At 40.8% G+C, this 21,013-nt stretch overlaps 1 protein-coding gene across 3 annotated transcripts in view; it reads left to right on the top strand.

Moving 5' to 3' along the window:
• The window catches only part of CDH23 (cadherin related 23), a 1,135,250-nt gene that overhangs the window by 886,747 nt on the left and 227,490 nt on the right, over window positions 1-21,013 (top strand). For all 3 annotated transcript variants that reach the window (XM_056530710.1, XM_056530713.1, XM_056530711.1), the window contains 6 exons: window positions 5-393; window positions 2,274-2,375; window positions 8,401-8,550; window positions 8,658-8,786; window positions 11,153-11,281; window positions 13,277-13,504. In XM_056530710.1, coding sequence (XP_056386685.1) covers window positions 5-393; window positions 2,274-2,375; window positions 8,401-8,550; window positions 8,658-8,786; window positions 11,153-11,281; window positions 13,277-13,504 — 1,127 coding nt within the window. The remainder of the gene's footprint in view (window positions 1-4; window positions 394-2,273; window positions 2,376-8,400; window positions 8,551-8,657; window positions 8,787-11,152; window positions 11,282-13,276; window positions 13,505-21,013) is intronic.

The raw sequence follows: 21,013 nt of genomic DNA, 5'->3' as shown, positions 1-21,013 counted from the left end.
ACAGGTGATGGTGGGATAGTGGTCTACAAGATACTTTCAGGTTCTGATGGAAAGTTTGAGATTGATGGAAGCACAGGCCTGCTGACCACGGTAGATTACCTTGACTATGAGACCAAGACAAGCTACACTATGAATGTGTCAGCCACAGATCAAGCTCCACCATACAATTGTGGTTTTTGCACAATCTATGTCACTTTGATGAATGAACCAGATGAAGTTGTTCAGTTCTCTAGCAGCAGATATGAGGCGGTGCTTGTAGAGAACATTGCCACAGGTACTGAAGTGGTTCGTGTGCAGGCTCGTTCTATTGATAATTTGAACCAGCTAACTTATCGCTTCGACCGGAACACAAATGCCCAAGCCTTGGAGCTTTTCAAAATTGATCAAATCACAGTAAGTAGATGTTCATTATTACAATGCTTTATTGCTTATTGCCTTATCCTTAGATGAGCCTCCAAATGTTACTGTTTGTTAGCCTTAGTCAACTTAATCCATTTAGGACTGTCACAGTGCCCCATGGGGATTTTAATAGTTAATTGGTAGCTGCAATGGAGACCCATGGAGGCCAAGACTTCACAAAAAGACACCACGTAATATTTTGTTCAGGGGCAACTTTTCTCGGGGGGGGGGGGAGGGGGATATCTTCATCTGTGATATCCCCATCATCAAGTGGAGACTGTTCTACCATTTGGCTATACACATTAGATAGCACAATGAGCATTCAATAAATAATTGTCTGGAGAACAACTGTTTCACATAGATGGCCATACAAATTTTTGTCCATTTTGTACCTTACAGGCATTCATATTTGTTTTACATGTTTAATGATCTTGGACAAAAGACTTACAGTCTTACTGGGAATGTTCTTTTCAAACATGACTAACTTTAAGTAAGCTCAAACAATTGTTCATTCTTACGTTTCACCCATTAAATTACAATTTTGATTGAAATCATCAGTTTAGATCAACATGAATTTAATGTGTAAAAGTATGTAAACTGTCTGTTAAAGCCTTATTTATATCATGATTATAGTCTTTGCAGCAGGTGTAAGTTGTATCATCAAATAAATGGTCAAAGGTGTCATGCTATATTCTTCAGTAGACCAAACATATATCGCTAGGGGTGTAGAATCAGCACCTTCCCTGGTAATATATCCCTTTAATGGGTTCACACTCTGTAGCAGGAAATATAGTGGTGCTCAGTGTAAACAACAGAGATCAGCAAATAATCTATATAAGAAAGGTAATCCATGGCCCTCACCAAAGTACTTTGATAACTTTCATGAGCACTTCATAGCAAACAGTTCAGACGAGGTCTGGACATGTACAGCAATGGCCTACAGCCGTTTCACATAATATGAAGCGTTGTCATAAACCACTTATAAAAGTGTTAATATCAAAGGACTTCGGTAAGTGTCCTGCATTTCCTCTATATCTGTTCACTTCTGTGAGTCTTTCTTATCATAAGCTGATACATGAAAAAAATAAGAGAGAGTGGGTCAGTTTCCCATAACAAACAATCAGATTGCTTCTTTTATTTTACAGAGGGCAAGGTTATTGGTTGCTATATGCAACTACACCACTCTTCCTCTACCCAGGCTTTGCTAAATCTCCTTTATTGATTATATATTTGCAAATGCTAATAATTATAATTTATGTGTACAGTGCAGAAAAACAATGAAATCATAGGAATTGTAAGCACTCCCAGTGTGCTGCTATATGTAACAAGTCTGTCTTATGTATCTATAGTTACATGTTCGGAGGTGGATACACCTGTATTCTCTTTGTGAGTTTAAATAGAATCTGTCAGCTGCAATTTCAAACTTACTGACACTGTTAGATACAACCTAGAAAGAGACTTTTATTCTCGGGTGCCTAGAGTCAAAGAGGCATTCTCAACTACCTAAAGTGCTAAGAGCTGGAGTGCCTCCTAGATCCCCCCCATTCCTGTCCCTGCAGTTTCCAGGTCTGAGCCCTTTTTCCGAATCTCACAATGTTCCAGCCCTCAGCACTTCAGGGGCTTGTATAAGCCTTTTTGACACTTAACACCAGAGAATAAAAGCATTTTCTATTTTATGGAACCACAGACAAGTATATGAAATGTTCGATTTGGAATGTAATTTCAAGATTACATATTGCTTTTTTAAAAAAAAGAACCTACTATATTTGTGACAGAAATATCAGATGTAGAATGATATCTCTCAATAAAGATGTGGTATAATTCTACAATAGTCTTCTTTATGCTGATGAGATTATTTACATTTGTCTATACAGGGGGCAATAACTGTGAAAGGCTTAGTGGATCGGGAGAAGGGCGACTTTTATTCCTTAACTGTAGTAGCAGATGATGGAGGTCCCAAGCTGGAGACGACTATGGTGAGTTTAATGTTTACTTGCAACACACTAACAGATATGTAATATATGTACAAACAGTCTATTTCTTTTAATGCTGCCAAAATGTATACAACCAATATTTTGAAATTACAACTACCAAGATTACAAGTTGACAATATGGTCAAGTTCATTGTAACTCCTAAATTTGCCCCCCCCCCCACCCCTTTTTTTCCCTTTATTTATAATTTTCTATTGCAAAAACTAGATCCTGTTTCAGCGTATGTTCAACTATATGTCATTGGGTTAAGATATAATTTTCTTGTAATGTAATATTGTTGTTGTTTTTGTTGCTGTGGTTCATTGGCTATTTGAGGGCATCAGCCAACCATCTAGTGTGTACGGAGGTAACCAGACTCTTTCCTAATGTCAGATCTTGAAGTAAAGAAAAATTGGGTATATTGGATGTCCACAAGCTTGATCATATTGGTTGCTCATGAAAGCACATATGCAGGCTTTTCTGTAGTTTGCCAAGGAACATCCTAATGATTTAGAGGAGAACTGAGTGAACATGCTGTGGTCAGATAAGACCAAAATCAAGCTCTTTGGCATCAACTCAACTCATCATGTTTGGAGGAGGAATGCTGCTTATGCAAACCATCCCCACCGACAACAAAGGAGGTGGAAACATTATGCTTTAGGGTTGTTTTTCTGTTGAGAGGACAGGAGACAACTTCATTGCATCAAAAGATGATGTATGAGGCCATGTACATGTTAAATCTTAAGTAAGAACCTCTTTTCCTCAACCAGGACTTTTAAATTGGTCATGGCTGGGCATTCTTCATGGCCTAGGCAACAAAGAGTGACTCAAAAAGAAACACATTAAGGTCATCGAGTAGCCTAGCCAGTCCCCAGATGTTAATCCCCTAGAAAATCTATGTGAAGGTTCAAGTTGCCAAGTGTCAGCTTCAAAGCCTTTATTATCTGGAGAAGATCTGGTGCAAAATGCCTCCTGAGATGTGTGCCAACTGCTAGAAATATCTGACTGTCAACAAGGACTGTGACTGTTAACAAGGGTTTTGCCACCAAGTACTAAGTCATGTTTTGCTAAGGGGTCAAATACTTTAAGTAAATAAAATGTCAATCAATTCACAACTTATTTCAAATGCGTTTTCTGGATTTTTTGTTATTATTCTGTCTTTCACTGTTCATATAAGCCTACTATGAAAATTGTATACTATTTTTTTCAAAATCAGTTGGGTTTAAAATCATTTTTTGCCTTCAATGTATATTACAGTGTGGTTTTCCCAGCACCAAAGGTTGTCCAAACCTAGCCCTTAGTGTAGTGTAGGGGGGAAGGACAGTAAGTTCAGTTCCAGTGCAGTGTTCTTCTAGTCAGTGAAGGAAAGTGTGACAGGAGAGTGTATTCCAGCTATCAAGCTGAGGAGAAGCCTAAGGAAGAAGAAGTCTGCTAAATTCTTGGCCCAGGAAAAGCTGTCATTTTCTCAGACCGTGTAGGTTAACGCTGCCCTGGCATCACAAAGTGATATATTTAACCTCTTTGAGTCACGTACCACATTCAGTTCAGCTTCCCGTGGCTGCCACGACAGGAATTTCTCCTGATGTGAATATCCAGCATGCTTTAGCCTTTGATTAGACTAATGTATGTCAAAAGATCTGTTGTGATAGGATAAATGGCCAGCTCCTAATAACTTTCCTCACCTATGCTTAAATTCACTTTTTGATAACAATATTAAAATATTATATAGATTATGGATAAATCTTTATTTTAGTTAGTGATTAAAACATTTATGTATCTTTTTCACACTTCTCTGTATCAACTGAAGAAGAAGAAATGTTGTGCAAATTGGTGTAGTAATATAAGCAGAATACCTTGTCTGCATTATCTTAAGTGTGAAAAACAGAAAGATCTTCCCATGCATTAGACTGAAATAGTATTAGAATATAAGCCTCTACAACCATGACAAAAGATGGACGTAACAATAACACACTGAATGCCAGGTCATGGCAAACAATAACTTTATCTCCCATGTTCCCTACTTAACCCCCCCCCCCCCCCCTCACTTCCTTTAGGATATAGTTATAATGAATGTTGCAGATCCACCTTCCTCTCCATGGGTTCGCCTTTCCTTAAGATTTATTAAGACGTTGTTCTCCCGCTATATTTTATGTGTTAATTAGGTGTGACTGCCTTTCCTGCTTGTACCACAACAAAGCTTTCCAGCAAGCACAATTGGTTTGTTATGGGCTGCACCTGGACATCTATTTCTGGTACATAAATAAAGGACAGCAGGTTAAGGGGATATACTGATTTACTTAAAAACCTAAATGCAGTGGAAAACAACAAAGTAGAGAATAATCCCATCTATTTCAACGTATAGAAGGACAAAGGCACTCACCCAGCGCTGTGAATAAACTTCTTCTTTAATTCATGTGGTACATTACATGGCAGGATAGCGGTGGCAGCCGTGACGAGCGCAGGACGACAGTGTGTGAAATTTCACACACTGGCGTCCTGCGCTTGTCGCGGCTGCCACCACTATCCTGCCATGTTATGTACCACATGAATTAAAGAAGAAGTTTATTCACAACACTGGGTGAGTGCATTTGTCCTTCTATATGTTGAACTGTATTCACATGCTGCGTCTTTCTGCAAATGAGCACCACCCGACTAGCTGTTATCTCTACCGTCTGCGCTCCCACATTAAGACTTTCAGCATCATATAGCGTGCAGTGCCTGCACTTTTCTTTTCTTCGTTTCACTAAATAATCCCATCTATAGTCCCATCTCTCGGTTCCAACTCTGGCAATCCATTCAGCCCCGGTTCTTTTGTGTACTTCCTTTGATGATGTTCTCTCCCTGCTCTGCTGATGACACTCCAAATCCTCCTGCAGCCTCAGTGAATGGCTACAGTGTATTCAGAACATCAGCAGGAGAGCAGGGACAGCATCACCATGGTAAGTAACCAGAGGGACGGGGACAGAATGGAGCACCAGCGCTGGAACTGGAGTGGTGACTATGCTCTAGTTTGTTATTTTACTGTCCTGGGATAATGCATTTAGGTAAAATTGTAATACTACATTAATAAAGAGGTGAGAAGCTCGTAAAGTCAGGAAAAACAGTAAGGACTTAAAAATGGTACTCCGGTGAAAAACTATTTTTTTTTTTTTTTTAAACAACTGGTGCCAGAAAGTTAAACAGATTTGTAAATTACTTCTATTAAAAAATCTTAATCCTTCCTGTACTTATTAGCTGCTGAATACTACAGTGAAAAATCTTTTCTGTTTGAAACACAGAGCTGTCTGCTGACATCATGAGCACAGTGTTCTCTGCTGACATCTCTGTCCATTTTAGCAACTGTCCAGAGTAAAAGGAAATCCCCATAGCAAACATATGCTGTTCTGGACAGTTCCTAAAATGGACAGAGATGTCAGCAGAGAGCACTGTGCTCATGATGTCAGCAGACAGCTCTGTGTTTCAAAAAGAAAATAATTTCCGCTGTAGTATTCAGCAGCTAATAAGTACAGGAAGGATTAAGATTTTTTTAATAGAAGTAATTTACAAATCTGTTAAACTTTCTGGCACCAGATGATTTAAAAAAAAAAAAAAGGTTTTCACCGGAGTACCCCTTTTACGACGAAGGACGTATATGTACGTCCTCCGCCAGCTCCCGCGATATACCGCGGGGTCACGCGGTGTCCCCGTGTCATATCGGGTCGTTCCCGGCGGCTATCAAAGGCCGGGACCCGCGGCTAATACAGGACATCACCGATCGCGGTGATGCCCTGTGTTAACCCTTCAGACGCGGCGATCAAAGCTGACCGCCGCATCTGAAATGAAAGTGACCCGGCTTCTCAGTCAGGCTGTTCGGGACCGTCGCGGTGAAATCGCGGCATCCCGAACAGCTTACAGGACACCGGGAGGGCCCTTACCTGCCTCCTCGGTGTCCAATCGACGAATGACTGCTCCGTGCCTGAGATCCAGCGCCGATAGCACTGATCACAGGCGTGTTAATACACACCAGTGATCAGCATGAGAGATCAGTGTGTGCAGTGTTATAGGTCCCTATAAAGGTCATTTAACCCCTTCCCTAATAAAAGTTTGAATCACCCCCCTTTTCCCATAAAAAAAATAAAACAGTGTAAATAAAAATAAAAATAAACATATCGCCGCGTGCGTAAATGTCTGAACTATAAAAATATATCGTTAATTAAACTGCACGGTCAATGGCGTACACGTAAAAAAAATTCCAAAGTCCAAAAAAGAGTATTTTTGGTCACTTTTTATACCATTAAAAAATGAATAAAAAGTGATCAAAAAGTCGGATCAAAATGAAAATGGTACCAATAAAAACTTCCGATCACGACGCAAAAAATGAGTCCTCATACCGCCCTGTATGTGGAAAAATTAAAAAGTTATAGGGGTCAAAAGAGGACATTTTTAAACGTATACATTTTCCTGCATGTAGTTATGATTTGTTTCCGAAGTACGACAACATCCAACCTATATAAGTAGGGACAATTTTAACCGTATGGACCTACAGAATAATGATAAGGTATCATTTGCACAGAAATATGCACTGCGTAGAAGCGGAAGCCCCCAAAAAATTACAAAATGGTGTTTTTTCTTTGATTTTGTTGCACAATGATTTTTTTTTCCCGTTTCTATGTGAATTTTTGGGTAAAATGACTAATGTCACTGCAAAGTAGAATTGGTGACGCAAAAAATAAGCCATAATATAGATTTTTAGGTGGAAAATTGAAAGGGTTATGATTTTTAAAAGGTAAGGCAAAAACTGAAAAACCCTGCGTCCTTAAGGGGTTAAGGACGCAGGGTTTTTCAGTTTTTGCACTTTAGTTTTTTCCTCCTTACCTTTTAAAAATCAAGGGCCAAAATCAAGTAAGGGCCCTCCCGGTGTCCTGTAAGCGGTTCGGGACGCCGCGATTTCACCGACTGAGCAGCCGGGTTTCTTTCACTTTCATTTCAGACGTGGCGGTCAGCTTTGATCACCGCATCTGAAGGGTTAATACAGGGCATCACCGCGATCGGTGATGTCCTGTATTAGCCGCGGGTCCCGGCCATTGATAGCCGCCGGGACCGACCCGATATGACGAGTGACCCCGCGTGACCCCGTGGCATATCGCGGGAGACGGCGGAGGACGTACATATACGATTGTTAAGGGGTTAAAGTATGGTCAGACTACGGATTATGAACGGAAACTCAGCTCGCAGAATTGCGTGAGTGGAGATTCCATTCTGGCAGCCGCCGCAGCAATACTTTGGCGGTGGGACCGCACGGCACTGCGCCATCAACATTGACGGCTATGCAGTGTTCGCGGACTTCCACGGAAAGAATGAACATGTTCTTTCTTTGTGCGGAACAATTTCAGCAGCGGAATTGTCTGCCGCTGAAATTCCGCAGTGTGAATGGGTCTCGCGGAAACCCATTCACGTGGAAACCCATGTTTATGTTCACAGCATGTAATTCCGTTTGCGGAATTCCACTCAGGGAATTCCACGGGAATTACGTAGTGTTAACATACCCTTAGCATGTACATATTTGATCTTTATAACTTTATAATATAAAGGTAAAGGTGACATAGTTGAACAAAACAGTGAAATTAACCAAAATATCACAGATATTTAAACAGAGACCTAATACCTGGCATTGCTTATAGTGGTCTACCAATCTCTGACACAGATTAGGGACAGTTTTTTGCCCACCCAGCATGGTGATTTTGTTTTCAGCTTGTAACTGTTTAGCTGTTTCTTGCATCCACAGATGATTAATATCAGCACACTGATAGAATTTAAATAATTTAGGCCATTCAAGAATTTCTTTTTTGGTAGAATTACTGGTAACATTCGGGGGCATAGACACAGTTTACAAAACCAGAAAAGATTGGGCTTTACAACAAGCAGAATTTACCCAGGAATTAAAATGTAACTATTGACAATGATATAAATGACTAAACAGTACTTTATTTACTATTTAGGCTAGAATAATTGTATTTACATTTCAAACATATGTTTCATTTGGTTTTACAGGTACAGATCACTGTTTTAGATGAAAATGATAATAGTCCTCAATTTGATCCAACATCAGAGTCAGTAGTGAGTGTGGCAGAGGACTGTCCAACGGGAAGAAGAATAGCTCTGGTTTTGGCCAGAGACCCTGATGCCGGAGCTAATGGACAAGTAAGTTTTTTTTATCCAATGTTACAACTTGGTCCATAACTGTTATAGACTTTGAAAGCTTGTGAATCATCATACAAATAAAATGTTTTCTTGTTAACTTTTTATAGGTGTCTTTTTCTCTAGCTGGTGGAAATGTAGACAGACTTTTTGAAATCCGCATTACGAATGATACTTATGGTGAAGTTTTCCTTGTGAAACCACTGGACAGAGAACTACAAGAAATATATTCATTAAGGGTAATAATAACAGAACACCCAAATCCTTCTAAATATATTTTATATTTTACTAGGTGGTTAATACAAACTTTTCTAGCATATTACTGTTGGTGATTTATTTTTTATTTTTTATTAAATAGGTCATTTTCTAGTGATTGATAGACCGTCATGCTTTTATCCACCTTTTTATGAATCTTCTTACAAAATTTTCTTTTCTTATCTTTATTATTATATTTTATATATTATTTTAATTTATAGTAAAAATTTTATATAGTGATGAAAGTATTATTGCCTGAAAATTGGTGAATCAGTCTTAAACAGCAGTTCTGTGGCACTCTTGTATGATAGACAGAGGACTGTGTCCAGTTCTCTTTTATGGGAGAGTACTGTGCATGTAGCGTCTAAGGCGCCTTATAGATGGACAGGCTACTACCTAATACAAGCATTGGTTTAGTTGGAACTTTCATAAGAATGGACCTTTACAAGACTTTGTTGGCTGGATCATTTGTTTGACCCTTAAAGGAGTATTCCAGAAATCAAAAAAACTGCCTTTTTCTTTCAAAAACCATGTCTGTCTCCACTTTGGGTGTGGTATTACTACTTGGCTCCAATCACTTTAATACAGGGTGGGCCATTTATATGGATACACCTTAATAAAATGGGAATGGTTGGTGATATTAACTTCCTGTTTGTGGCACATTAGTATATGTGAGGGGGGAAACTTTTCAAGATGGGTGGTGACCATGGCAGCCATTTTGAAGTCGGCCATTTTGAATCCAACTTTTGTTTTTTCAATAGGAAGAGGGGCATGTGACACATCAGACTTATTGGGAATTTCTCAAGAAAAACAATGATGTGCTTGGTTTTAATGTAACTTTATTCTTTCATGAGTTATTTACAAGTTTCTGACCACTTATAAAATGTGTTCAATGTGCTGCCCATTGTGATGGATTGTCAATGCAACCCTCTTCTCCCACTCTTCACACACTGATAGTAACACCACAGGAGAAATGCTAGCACAGGCTTCCAGTATCCGTAGTTTCAGGTGCTGCACATCTCGTATCTTCACACCATAGACAATTGCCTTCAGATGACACCAAAGATAAATGTCTAAGGGGGTCAGATCGGGAGACCTTGGGGGCCATGCAAACGACCAATCCACTTTCCAGGAAACTGTTAATCTAGGAATGCTCGGACCTGACACCCATAATGTGGCGGTGCACCATCTTGCTGGAAAAACTCAGGGAACGTGCCAGCTTCAGTGCATAAAGAGGGAAACACATCATCATGTAGCAATTTTGCATATCCAGTGGCCTTGAGGTTTCCATTGATGAAGAATGGCCCCACTATCTTTGTACCCCATATACCACACCATACCATCAATTTTTGTTTCCAACAGTCTTGGAGGGATCTATCCAATGTGGGTTAGTGTCAGACCAATAGCGGTGGTTTTGTTTGTTAACTTCACCATTCACATAAAAGTTTGCCTCATCACTGAACAAAATCTTCTGCGTAAACTGAGGGTCCTCTTCCAATTTTTGTTTTTTCCCATTCTGCAGCACCTGAAACTACGGATACTGGAAGCCTGTGCTAGCATTTCTACTGCGGTGTTGCTATCAGTGTGTGAAGAGTGGGAGAAGAGGGTTGCATTGACAGTCCAACACAATGGGCAGCACATTTAACACATTTTATAAGTGGTCAGAAACTTGTAAATAACTCATGAAAGAATAAACTTACATTAAAACCAAAACATCATTGTTTTTCTTGTGAAATTCCCAATAAGTCTGATGTGTTACATGACCCTCTTCCTATTGAAAAAACAAAAGTTTGATTCAAAATGGCTGGCTTCAAAATGGCCGCCATGGTCACCACCCAACTTGAAAAGTTTCCCCCCTCACATATACTAATGTGCCACAAACAGGAAGTTAATATAACCAACCATTCCCATTTTATTAAGGTGTATCCACATAAATGGCCCACCCTGTAGAACTGAGCTGCAGAACCACACCCAAACTGGAGACAGACATGGAGAGGTCTTTGAAAGAAAAAATGCCTATGTTTGAATTCCTGGAATACCCTCTTAACTTATTTTGTAGGTGACCCTGTTTTCTTGTTTACACTGGGAGATCCCCAAATTTGCCACACAATCCCAGCAATCGACAGAGGAAGGGTCAATTGCTTGTTCATTATCTGTGCACCATCATCTAAGTGAGTCTTTTACATGAGGCAGCAATTGTCCCTTTCTACAGATAACCACCAGGGTAAAAGACCTTTGGTTGGTACTGGATGCAAATTTTATCCTTTAACCTCTCTGTATTATTCATGGACTATATCAATCTTTTATTTTATAAACAATGCATATAATGTTAAACTTGATTATCTTTCAGATCCAAGCATCTGACAAGGGCTCACCACCTCGGAGAACAGATTATACCTTGACAGTAAATGTGATGGATATAAATGACAACCCACCTGTTATTGAGAGCCCTTTTGGCTATAATGTCAGTGTTTTTGAGGTATGTTGTTTAGTTCGTTGAGACCTTAAAAAAGTATTATGTAATAAAAGACAAAAAGAAACTTGGTGATTATGTAGTGTGTTTTAAAATGGTTATTTATGAAATGTCACCTCTTCTAATGTCATGCAAATTACAATTGATGATTAATATTAAATTTTTCAACACATTAAGGGTCGATTTACACATGGCAGATCTGTCACAAACATTTCTGCGATTGTTTCATTCGTCTGAATAGGGATGCCAGAAATCCATGTGCTTTTCATCAAAACAACCTGATTCAGATTAACTAAATTGATTTTATGTTGCAAAAATGTTGTGAAGGTGTTCTTTTTTATGGAGCACCAAGATGTTAGCAAGAGATACTATAAATCCTATAAATCATGAGGTGCAGCCTCCAGGGATCAGACACCTTTTCCACCACATCCCTCTCATTCCTAATTTGATTTAGATTTTGGAAATTTGGAAGCCAAGTCAACACCTTGAACATCTTGATTCTCAAACTACTTATTGCAGTGTGGCTGGGCAGGTTATTTTGCAAAAAGAGACCACTGTCATTAGGAAATAAGTCTGCCATGAAAGGGTATACTTGGTCTTCAACAATGTGTATGTTGGTGGTACAGTACATAACATTCACATGAATGCTTGGAACCAAGGTTTCCCAGCAGAACACTGCCAAGAGAATTTCTGGCTTGCCATCCTCCCATAGGGCATCCTGATACCATCTTATCACCAGAGATGCACACAACCAACTGTCCAATGGATCTAAAGGAAAATAAAACCCATCAGAATAGGTATATTCATCTATTGATCTATGGTCAAACTCTGCCATGGCCATTGTTGGTGCTTTCAGCAACAAACTGGGTTAACTTAGGCAATCTGACCTGTATGTATCTAGACAGTACTATACACAGCAAGCTGCAAGGCACTGCATGTTCTCACACCTTTCCTAGCCAGCATTAACTTTAGATTTTCCGTGGGATTAGACCAGATAAACTAGCTGTTACTCCTTGCGCTCCGGCCACTTCCCCTGGCCGTGAGCACATTTTCCCCCTCTCCCCTTCTGCGGGCGGGGCTGGGATCCGCCTGCATGCGAATCCCAGCCCGTCACTTACCTCACTCCTCTGCTGCTTCTTCCTCTGCCTCTAGGCTCCGGCGTGCGTGTCCCCGTCTCCTAGGGCACGTGCCCACCGGAGTTCTGAGATTTATAGGGCCATAATTATGTGAAACACCTGACATTATTATATAAGTCCCTGCCACTACCACTCTTCCCTGCCGGATCTTCAGTGCCATTTGCCTGAGATTAAAGGGGTAGTCCGGTACTAAAACATATTATCCCCTATTCAAAGGATAGTGGATAAGATGCCTGATCACGGGGGTCCCACCGCTGGAGACCCCCGTGATCTTCCAAGCCGCACCCCGTTAGAATCAGCCCTCGGAGCGTGCTCGCTCCAAGTCTGATTACTAGCGATCACGGGGACGGAGCATAGTGACGTCACGGCTTCGCCCCCGTGTGACGTCACGCTCCGCCCCCTCAATGCAAGCCTATAGAGGGGGCCTTTAAGCGTTCCATACAGTCTGTTTGCCCTGCCCATGTTCTGACCCTTCCGCTACGTTACTTGACTCTGCACCTTTGCCACATGCCTTGACCTTCTGCTAAGTCCGACTACGCCTCTGCCTTTGCCAGTTTGCCATTGATATAATCTGTGTTATTCATCTAACCTGCCAGTAGTTTAAGTGTTATGGCTGGTCATGTATATTGAACTGCTTTGTATTGTGGCCTCCTGTAGTTTGCTGACAATGCTGGGCCTCTTTTCCACATTACCTTCTCTTCCACACCTTGAGCCAATGATGGAAAAAACTGTTTAATTGTTAAGTGCACATTTCATCTAATGTAAAATTACCTAAATCACCCCAGATACATTGTTAGCGTGTGTTGTTAGCGATGGTGTCTCTGCATTTGGTAACAATAATATTATCCTTTTTACCCCTTTGTAGAATGTTGGAGGGGGGACATCCATTATTAAAGTAACAGCAACAGACAAGGACAAAGGACTAAACAGCGTCCTCTCTTATTACCTTACACAAGGCAATGAGGACTTAATTTTCCGCATGGATAGGCTCTCAGGTGAAATTGCCACTCGTCCATCTCCTCCTGACCGTGAAAAACAGAGCTTCTATCGCCTCATGGTTGTTGTGGAAGATGAAGGAAACCCAGCTTTGTCAGTGAGTACCAATTTATGAACTATAATGTGTCACTATTTCACAGAGGATATTGGGCTGATAAGAACTTTTTTGAGTTTTAATTCGTATCCTGCTGATTATTAAGTGCAAGTCAAGTGGTATTGACACTTCTTATTAGTTGGTAAAGGGGGGGGGAGGGTCTGTCATTTATGGTGGATTGTTGATTTATGGTGATTGCAATTTAAATGAAATATTTTCTTTTTTTAGACCTTACCTTGGTTAGATGGAGTTGTATATGAAAAGGGTTTGTGAGCGATTGTAAAAAATTATTTCACATTACAATAACATTAGAAGGAAGTATCTTCTAACAATAAGAGCAAATATAAGCACTAGGGAAATTACACAATTCTCACTGTGGATGCTTTGTTGTGCATTAATAAATTCTACTTCCCTCATTGCTCTGCAGAGAACCATGGAATCATAGAACCATTGTTTATCAACCTGGGAGGTTTTTTCACCAGTGCCTATTGTCTCTTCCTGCTGAGTGATGCATTTTGTGTAGGCTGGCAGACAATATATGGGAAGGGAAATGACAACTTGTGATTCTGAAAAGAATTTGTCACTTTTATATCCCATTCACCGATTGTTCTTAAAACTAGGTAGAATAATACAACCCATACAATACTGAAAACATTATGAAAACAAAGAGGGATTCCAATGTATGGTAGAACTTTCCTATCAGACTAGAATTTGTATGATTATTATTTTATAAATCCAGAATCGATGTAAAGTTAATGTGTTTTTTTATTACAATATATTAGATATTTTAATACAATATATTATATCTTTCTTTTCCCCCCTCCCCCTTACCCTATCCCTCCCTTCCCCTTTGCCGTCAGTCCAAAGATTACATTATAGGATCACATGACCCTCTTTATACCCATCTCTCCCATTCTTTCTTATTCTCCTTACATTTCTTTTTCCCAAGGTAATATATAGATTCATATTTACACACTTTTTCTACAGTGCTACTCCATTATTCTATGTATGGGGCTTTTGGTGTAAACCATTTCCTGAGAATCACTATTTTTGCTAGACCCAATAGTTTATCTATACATTTTTTATTTCTTATGATTCCCAGGCCCATTACTACAGTCAAAAACTGATATTCTAGTTTAATCCCTAAATTTGTTTCAATGGTCTTATAAACTTGTTCCCAGATAGTTTGAATTTTGTTACATTCCCAAATCATATGAACCAAGTTGGCTTTTTCAGTGTTACAACGAGGGCAATTTGAATCGGGTCTAATACCCATTTGAAACAATCTATAAGGAGTATAGTACATTTTATGTATCAATTTTATTTGTGTTAGTTTATGATTTAAAGCGTACCTTTCATAGTGCAAAAAAAAGAAAAAAAGTGATGTGTTACTCAGGACCCAATCCTGATCATGTGCATATAAATGTTACATGTCTCTGACCTATATATCCAGAGATATAAGCATTTATCTGCTGGTGAGTTACTTTTTCATTGTGCAGGCTGGAGGGGGCGTGTCAGTCTGTCTCCCTCACAGGAGCAAGCCTTGGCAGTCAGCCAATCAGTACTCTCTACTCTGTAACCCTTTCCTCTCTGGTTTCATGCTGTGCATATTAAACAGAGGAAGATGCTTGGAGCTTGCCTGCAGTAATCAGAAGACATTATGGTGAATTCATAACAGGATAACATTTATAAATATAAGAGTAGATTTTTATAAAATTAGTGCAAGGATTTTTTAGATAAAAGTAAAGCATTTGTATGAATACATGTTCTATCTGTTTTATCTTCTCCTAGTAAAGCTGGATGCTAATCAGCATAGCTGTCACTATGTGTGTCATTCATCTTTCACAGACTCCTGAATGTCTGATCAACTTCTTTGTCATTCAGGAGTCCGAGAAAGCTTTGACTATTTCAGCATGCTGGGAGTTGTAGTTTAGTAACAACTGAAGCGGCAGTGTTTGAAAATAACTGTGTTACAGCAGTGTTGCCTCCAGCTGTTGTAAAACTACAGCTCACAGCATGTCCACACATCCTTTATCTGTAGTTTTGCATATACTCAATAGAAATCTCCTATACTGGATACCTGTATGCTTTACGGCCGGTATCCAGTATGCTGTAAAATCTAGACTAGTCTGTCTGGCTAAAAGACAGGCGACCCCTAGTGGCGGCTATTTTGAGCTTGAATTTCAGGTGAAAATTTTAAAAAAATGTTAACAGGTGTATATTGTGAAATGTCATATTATAATGAGTCCTGCAATATATGAAAAGTTTTTAACAATGACAGTGCCTCTTTAAGCTAATTGTTGATTTATCTATAGTCTGAAAATTTTCCATCCAGTCCTCCTCGTCCATCATTCCTAATTCTCTTTCCCATTTACTTTTAATAGTTCTTAAATTTTGTTTAACTTTATGTTTAATTATACTTTTATAAATTTTCCCCAGTTTACTTCCTGGTTGGTTACCACAGTCTAACAGTATATCAATTAATTCATGATGTTCAATTGCCCATTTTGGATTTTCTTTTTCAACTTCAAATGCACTTCGTACCTGAGTATACCGTATTCCACTTTTTTTTCCAAATTATATTTACTTGATAATTCGTTCCAGGATAATAAACATTTATTACTTACAATCTGTTCTACCCTAGAAATCCCGTATTTTTTTCCCGGTTAACATATTCCTTTAATTTATATATTTCTGGGAATAAGATTTTCTCCCAGATCCTAGTAAATTTTAAGCTCCCGGAAATCCCTAATATTCTTTTAAAAAAAACTCCAACATTTATTAGTCATTTTGAAGAAGGCAGTGCCCCCTAATGTAAAGTTTGTTTGTTTTATCCTGACTCATTTGCGCCCCCAAATCAATTAATTTATTATCCTCTCTATCCTTTGAAATATTTATCTGGAACCCATATAGGGTCTGCTCTTAAGGGATGTAAAAGCATTGGCAGTATAACACTTTTAATTAATACAACTCTGTCTGCAAAAGAAAGAGGAAGTTTATTCCAGATCTTAATTTTACTACCATTTTTTTCCAGTATGGGTACAATATTAAGTTTGGTATATTGAGTTATATTTTTTGTAGTTTTAATTCCTAAATATTGTAAAGTATCATTGGGTCTAAGAATAGAAGAAGAAGAATGGTAGGTAATGTTGAAGTGTTTTACGTTAAAGGGGTACTCCGGTGGAAAACTTTTTTTTTTTTTAAATCAACTGGTGCCAGAAAGTTAAGCAGATTTGTGAATTACCGTATTTATCGGCGTATAACACGCACTTTTTAGGCTAAAATTTTTAGCCTAAAGTCTATGTGCGTGTTATACGCCGATACCGCCCCAGGAAAGGCAGGGGGAGAGAGGCCGTCGCTGCCCGCTTCTCTCCCCCTGCCTTCCCTGGGGTCTAGAGCCCTGCTGCCGGCCCTTCTTATCCCCTGGCTATCGGCGCCGCTGCCCGTTCTGTCCCCCTGACTATCGGTACCGGCGCCGATAGCCAGGGGGAGAGAAGGGGCAGCGGCACCCATTGCCGGCGCTGCTGCCCTGTTGCCTCCCCCCATCCCCGGTGGCATAATTACCTGGGTCGGGTCCGCGCTGCTGCAGGCCTCCGGCGTGCGTCCCCTTCGTCGTTGCTATGCGCTGCACGGCCAGGGGGAGAGAAGGGCCGGCAGCAGGGCTCTAGACCCCAGGAAAGGCAGGGGGAGAGAAGCGGGCAGCGACGGCCTCTCTCCCCCTGCCTTTCCTGGGGATGTATCGGGGTATACACGCGCACACACGCACCCTCATTTTACCATGGATATTTGGGTAAAAAACTTTTTTTACCCAAATATCCTTGGTAAAATGAGGGTGCGTGTTATAGGCCGGTGCGTGGTATACCCCAATAAATACGGTACTTCTATTAAAAAATCTTAATCCTTCCAGTACTTATTAGTTGCTGAATACTACAGAGGAAATTATTTTCTTTTTGGAACACAACGCTCTCTGCTGTCATCACGAGCACAGTGCTATCTGCTGACATCTCTGTCCATTTTAGGAACTGTCCAGAGCAGCATATGTTTTCTATGGGGATTTTCACCTACTCTGGACAGTTCTTAAAATGGACAGAGATGTCAGCAGAGAGCACTGTGCTCGTGATGTCAGCAGAGAGCTCTGTGTTCCCAAAAGAAAATAATTTCCTCTGTAGTATTCAGCAGCTAATAAGTACTGGGAGGATTAAGATTTTTTAATAGAAGTAATTTACAAATCTGTTTAACTTTCTAGCATCAGTTGATTTAAAAAAAAGTTTTCCACCCTAGTACCCCTTTAATGGCTTCTAAATGTTGTGCTGTATGTGCTGCAGAAAAGAACTGGTTCTCTGTTAAGTGGTTACTCTGCTTCCTATTCAAGTGAGTGGGAAAACACTGCGGTACCCTGCTACATATTGTACAGGGATGACAAGTACAAGACAATGTAAATACTGAAGGTACTGAGGGTGGCAGACATGGCAGGAGTGGCATCAGATGATGAGGGTGGCATCTCCTTATAATGCAGTGCAGACAGCTGGAGGACAAGGATTTTTAGAACTAGAAAACACAGACATGAAATAGCCCAGAATAGTGTCATTCTGGTACACAACTTTGATGTTAGAATGTTAAAAGGATTATACCACAGTTTTATTTTTTTATATATATTTTTCTTTTAGTGGTATTCTGGGGACAAAAAAAATGTCCCAGTTATTCCACTAGATATAGCAGATCATTCGGTAGCAGAACAGTATGGTACTGCGCACCTACCTAATGGGAGGAGAAATAAGTTGCCTCTTCAGAGTTACAGGGGAGAAAAAGAGTTCGAAGTACAGAGGGGGGATATACAGAGAAGTGGAGGGGGGATGATTGGGATACCAAAATACTTCATATATATATATACATATATATATATATATATATATATAGAAGTATATTAACATAGAAAAGGGGGGGGGGGGGCATTTATCAATACTCAAAACCAGAAAACAAACATAGACGGTTGCAAAGTATTGTAAAAGCCTAATTTCCGTAGAAAAATAGCATTTTCAGTGCTTTGAGTAACGTAAAAATTGTGGCTTTTTTATGCAAATTTTGCTGATGTCAGGCATTTTCATGGTGCTTAACTATGCCTACAGTAATAATTGGGAAATATTTTGTGGTCCTCAGAATACCCCTTTAGCATTAATATGAGGGAAGGTTCTATGTTTTCCTATATGTATATTATCTCTTAACTCAGTGATGGTGAACCTATGGTACGCGTGCCACAGGTGGCACGCCGAGCCCCCTCTGTGGGCACACGGACACAGGCCCCGTCACATTCCGGACATCCCTGTGTCCCGAAAGGTCATTTCGGGACACAAGGATGTCCCGGTTGCCTCTCTGCGGTCCCGCATTAGCTTTAAAAACGCAGGGACCGCCGGGAGGTAGAGCACGCAAGGACGTCACGTCACTGACGTCCCATGCATGCGCCCGTAAAGCAGAGCAGAGTGGAGCATTGGGGAGGACCGAGGATGACGTGCGCATGGTAAGTGACCAGTGGGACGTCATCTTTGGTGTTCCGACACAGACATACAGCCTCCAGCCATACAGTGTATATGGCTGGAGGCTGTATGTCTGTGGGGGGACACTGCCTGTCTAATGTGGGGGAACACTGCCTATCTAATGTGGGGGAACACTGCCTGACTAATGTGGGGGAACACTGCCTGCCTAATGTGGGGGAAAACTGCCTGCATAATGTGGAGGAACACTGCAGGATTAATGTGGGGTAACACTGCCTGCCTAATGTGGGGTAACACTGCCTGCATAATGTGGAGGAACACTGCATGATTAATGTGGGGTAACACTGCCTGCCTAATGTGGGGTAACACTGCCTGCCTAATGTGGGGGAACTCTGTCTGCCTAATGTGGGGGAACTCTGCCAAATGTGGGGGAACACTGCCTACCTAATGTGGGGGGAATTATACTGCCAATCTTGTGGGGGGAATTATACTGCCAACCTTTTGGGGAGAATTATACTGCCAACCTTGTGGGGGGAACTAAACTGCCAACCTTGTGGGGGGAACTAAACTGCCAACCTTGTGGGGAGAATTAGACTGCCAACCTTGTGGGGGGAAATTATACTGTCAACCTTGTGGGGGGGGGGATTATACTGCCAACCTTGTGGGGGGAATTATACTGCCAACCTTGTGGGGGGAATTATACTGCCAACCTTGTGGGGGGGAACTATACTGCCAACCCTAATGTGGTGGGGAACTATACTGCCAACCCTAATGTGAGAGAACTATACTGCCAACCTAATGTGGGGTAACTATGCTGCACCCAATGTGGGGGAACTATACTGCCAACCCTAATGTGGGGAACTATACTGCACCTAAAGTGGGGCAACTATACTGCACCTAATGTGGGGCAACTATACTGCACCTAATGTGGGGGAACTATACTGCACCTAATGTGAGGGAACTATACTGCACCTAATGTGGGGGAACTATACTGCACCTAATGTGGGGGACTATACTGCACCTAATGTGGAGGAACTGTACTGCACCTAATGTGGGGCAACTATACTGCACCTAATGTGGGGAACTATACTGCACCTAATGTGGGGGAACTATACTGCACCTAATGTGGGGCAACTATACTGCACCTAATGTGGGGGAACTATTCTGCACACCTAATGGGGGGAAACTATACTGCACCTAATGTGGGGCAACTATACTGCACCTAATGAGGGTCAACTATACTGCACCTAATGTGGGGAACTATACTGCACCTAATGTGGGGCAACTATACTGCACCTAATATGGGGGAACTATACTGCACCTAATGTGGGGAACTATATGGCACCTAATGTGGGGCAACTATACTGCACCTAATGTGGGGCAACTATACTGCACCTAATGTGGGGCAACTATACTGCACCTAATGTGGGGCACTATACTGCACCTAATGTGGGGTAACTATACTGCACCTAATGTGGGGCAACTATACTGCACCTAATGTGGGGAACTATACTGCACCTAATGTAGGTCAACTATATTGCACCTAATGTGGGGCACTATACTGCACCTAATGTGGGGTAACTATACTGCACCTAATGTGGGGCAACTATACTGCACCTAATTAGGGGCAACTATACTACACCTAATGTGGGGAACTATACTGCACCTAATGTGGGGCAACTATACTGCACCTAATATGGGGGAACTATACTGCACCTAATGTGGGGAACTATATGGCACCTAATGTGGGGCAACTATACTGCACCTAATGTGGGGCAACTATACTACACCTTATGTGGGGCAACTATACTGCAACTTATGTTGGGCAACTATACTGCACCTAATGTGGGGCAACTATACTGCACCTAATGTGGGGCACTATACTGCACCTAATGTGGGCTAACTATACTGCACCTAATGTGGGGAAACTATACTGCACCTAATGTGGGGGAACTATACTGCACACCTAATGTGGGGAACTATACTGCACCTAATGTGGGGCAACTATACTGCACCTAATGAG

The sequence above is a fragment of the Hyla sarda genome, chromosome 7, assembly GCF_029499605.1.
Source record: "Hyla sarda isolate aHylSar1 chromosome 7, aHylSar1.hap1, whole genome shotgun sequence".
Classification (NCBI taxonomy): domain Eukaryota; kingdom Metazoa; phylum Chordata; class Amphibia; order Anura; family Hylidae; genus Hyla; species Hyla sarda.
Note: the sequence above shows the minus strand (reverse complement) of the source record. Positions and strands in the feature narration are given on the sequence as shown.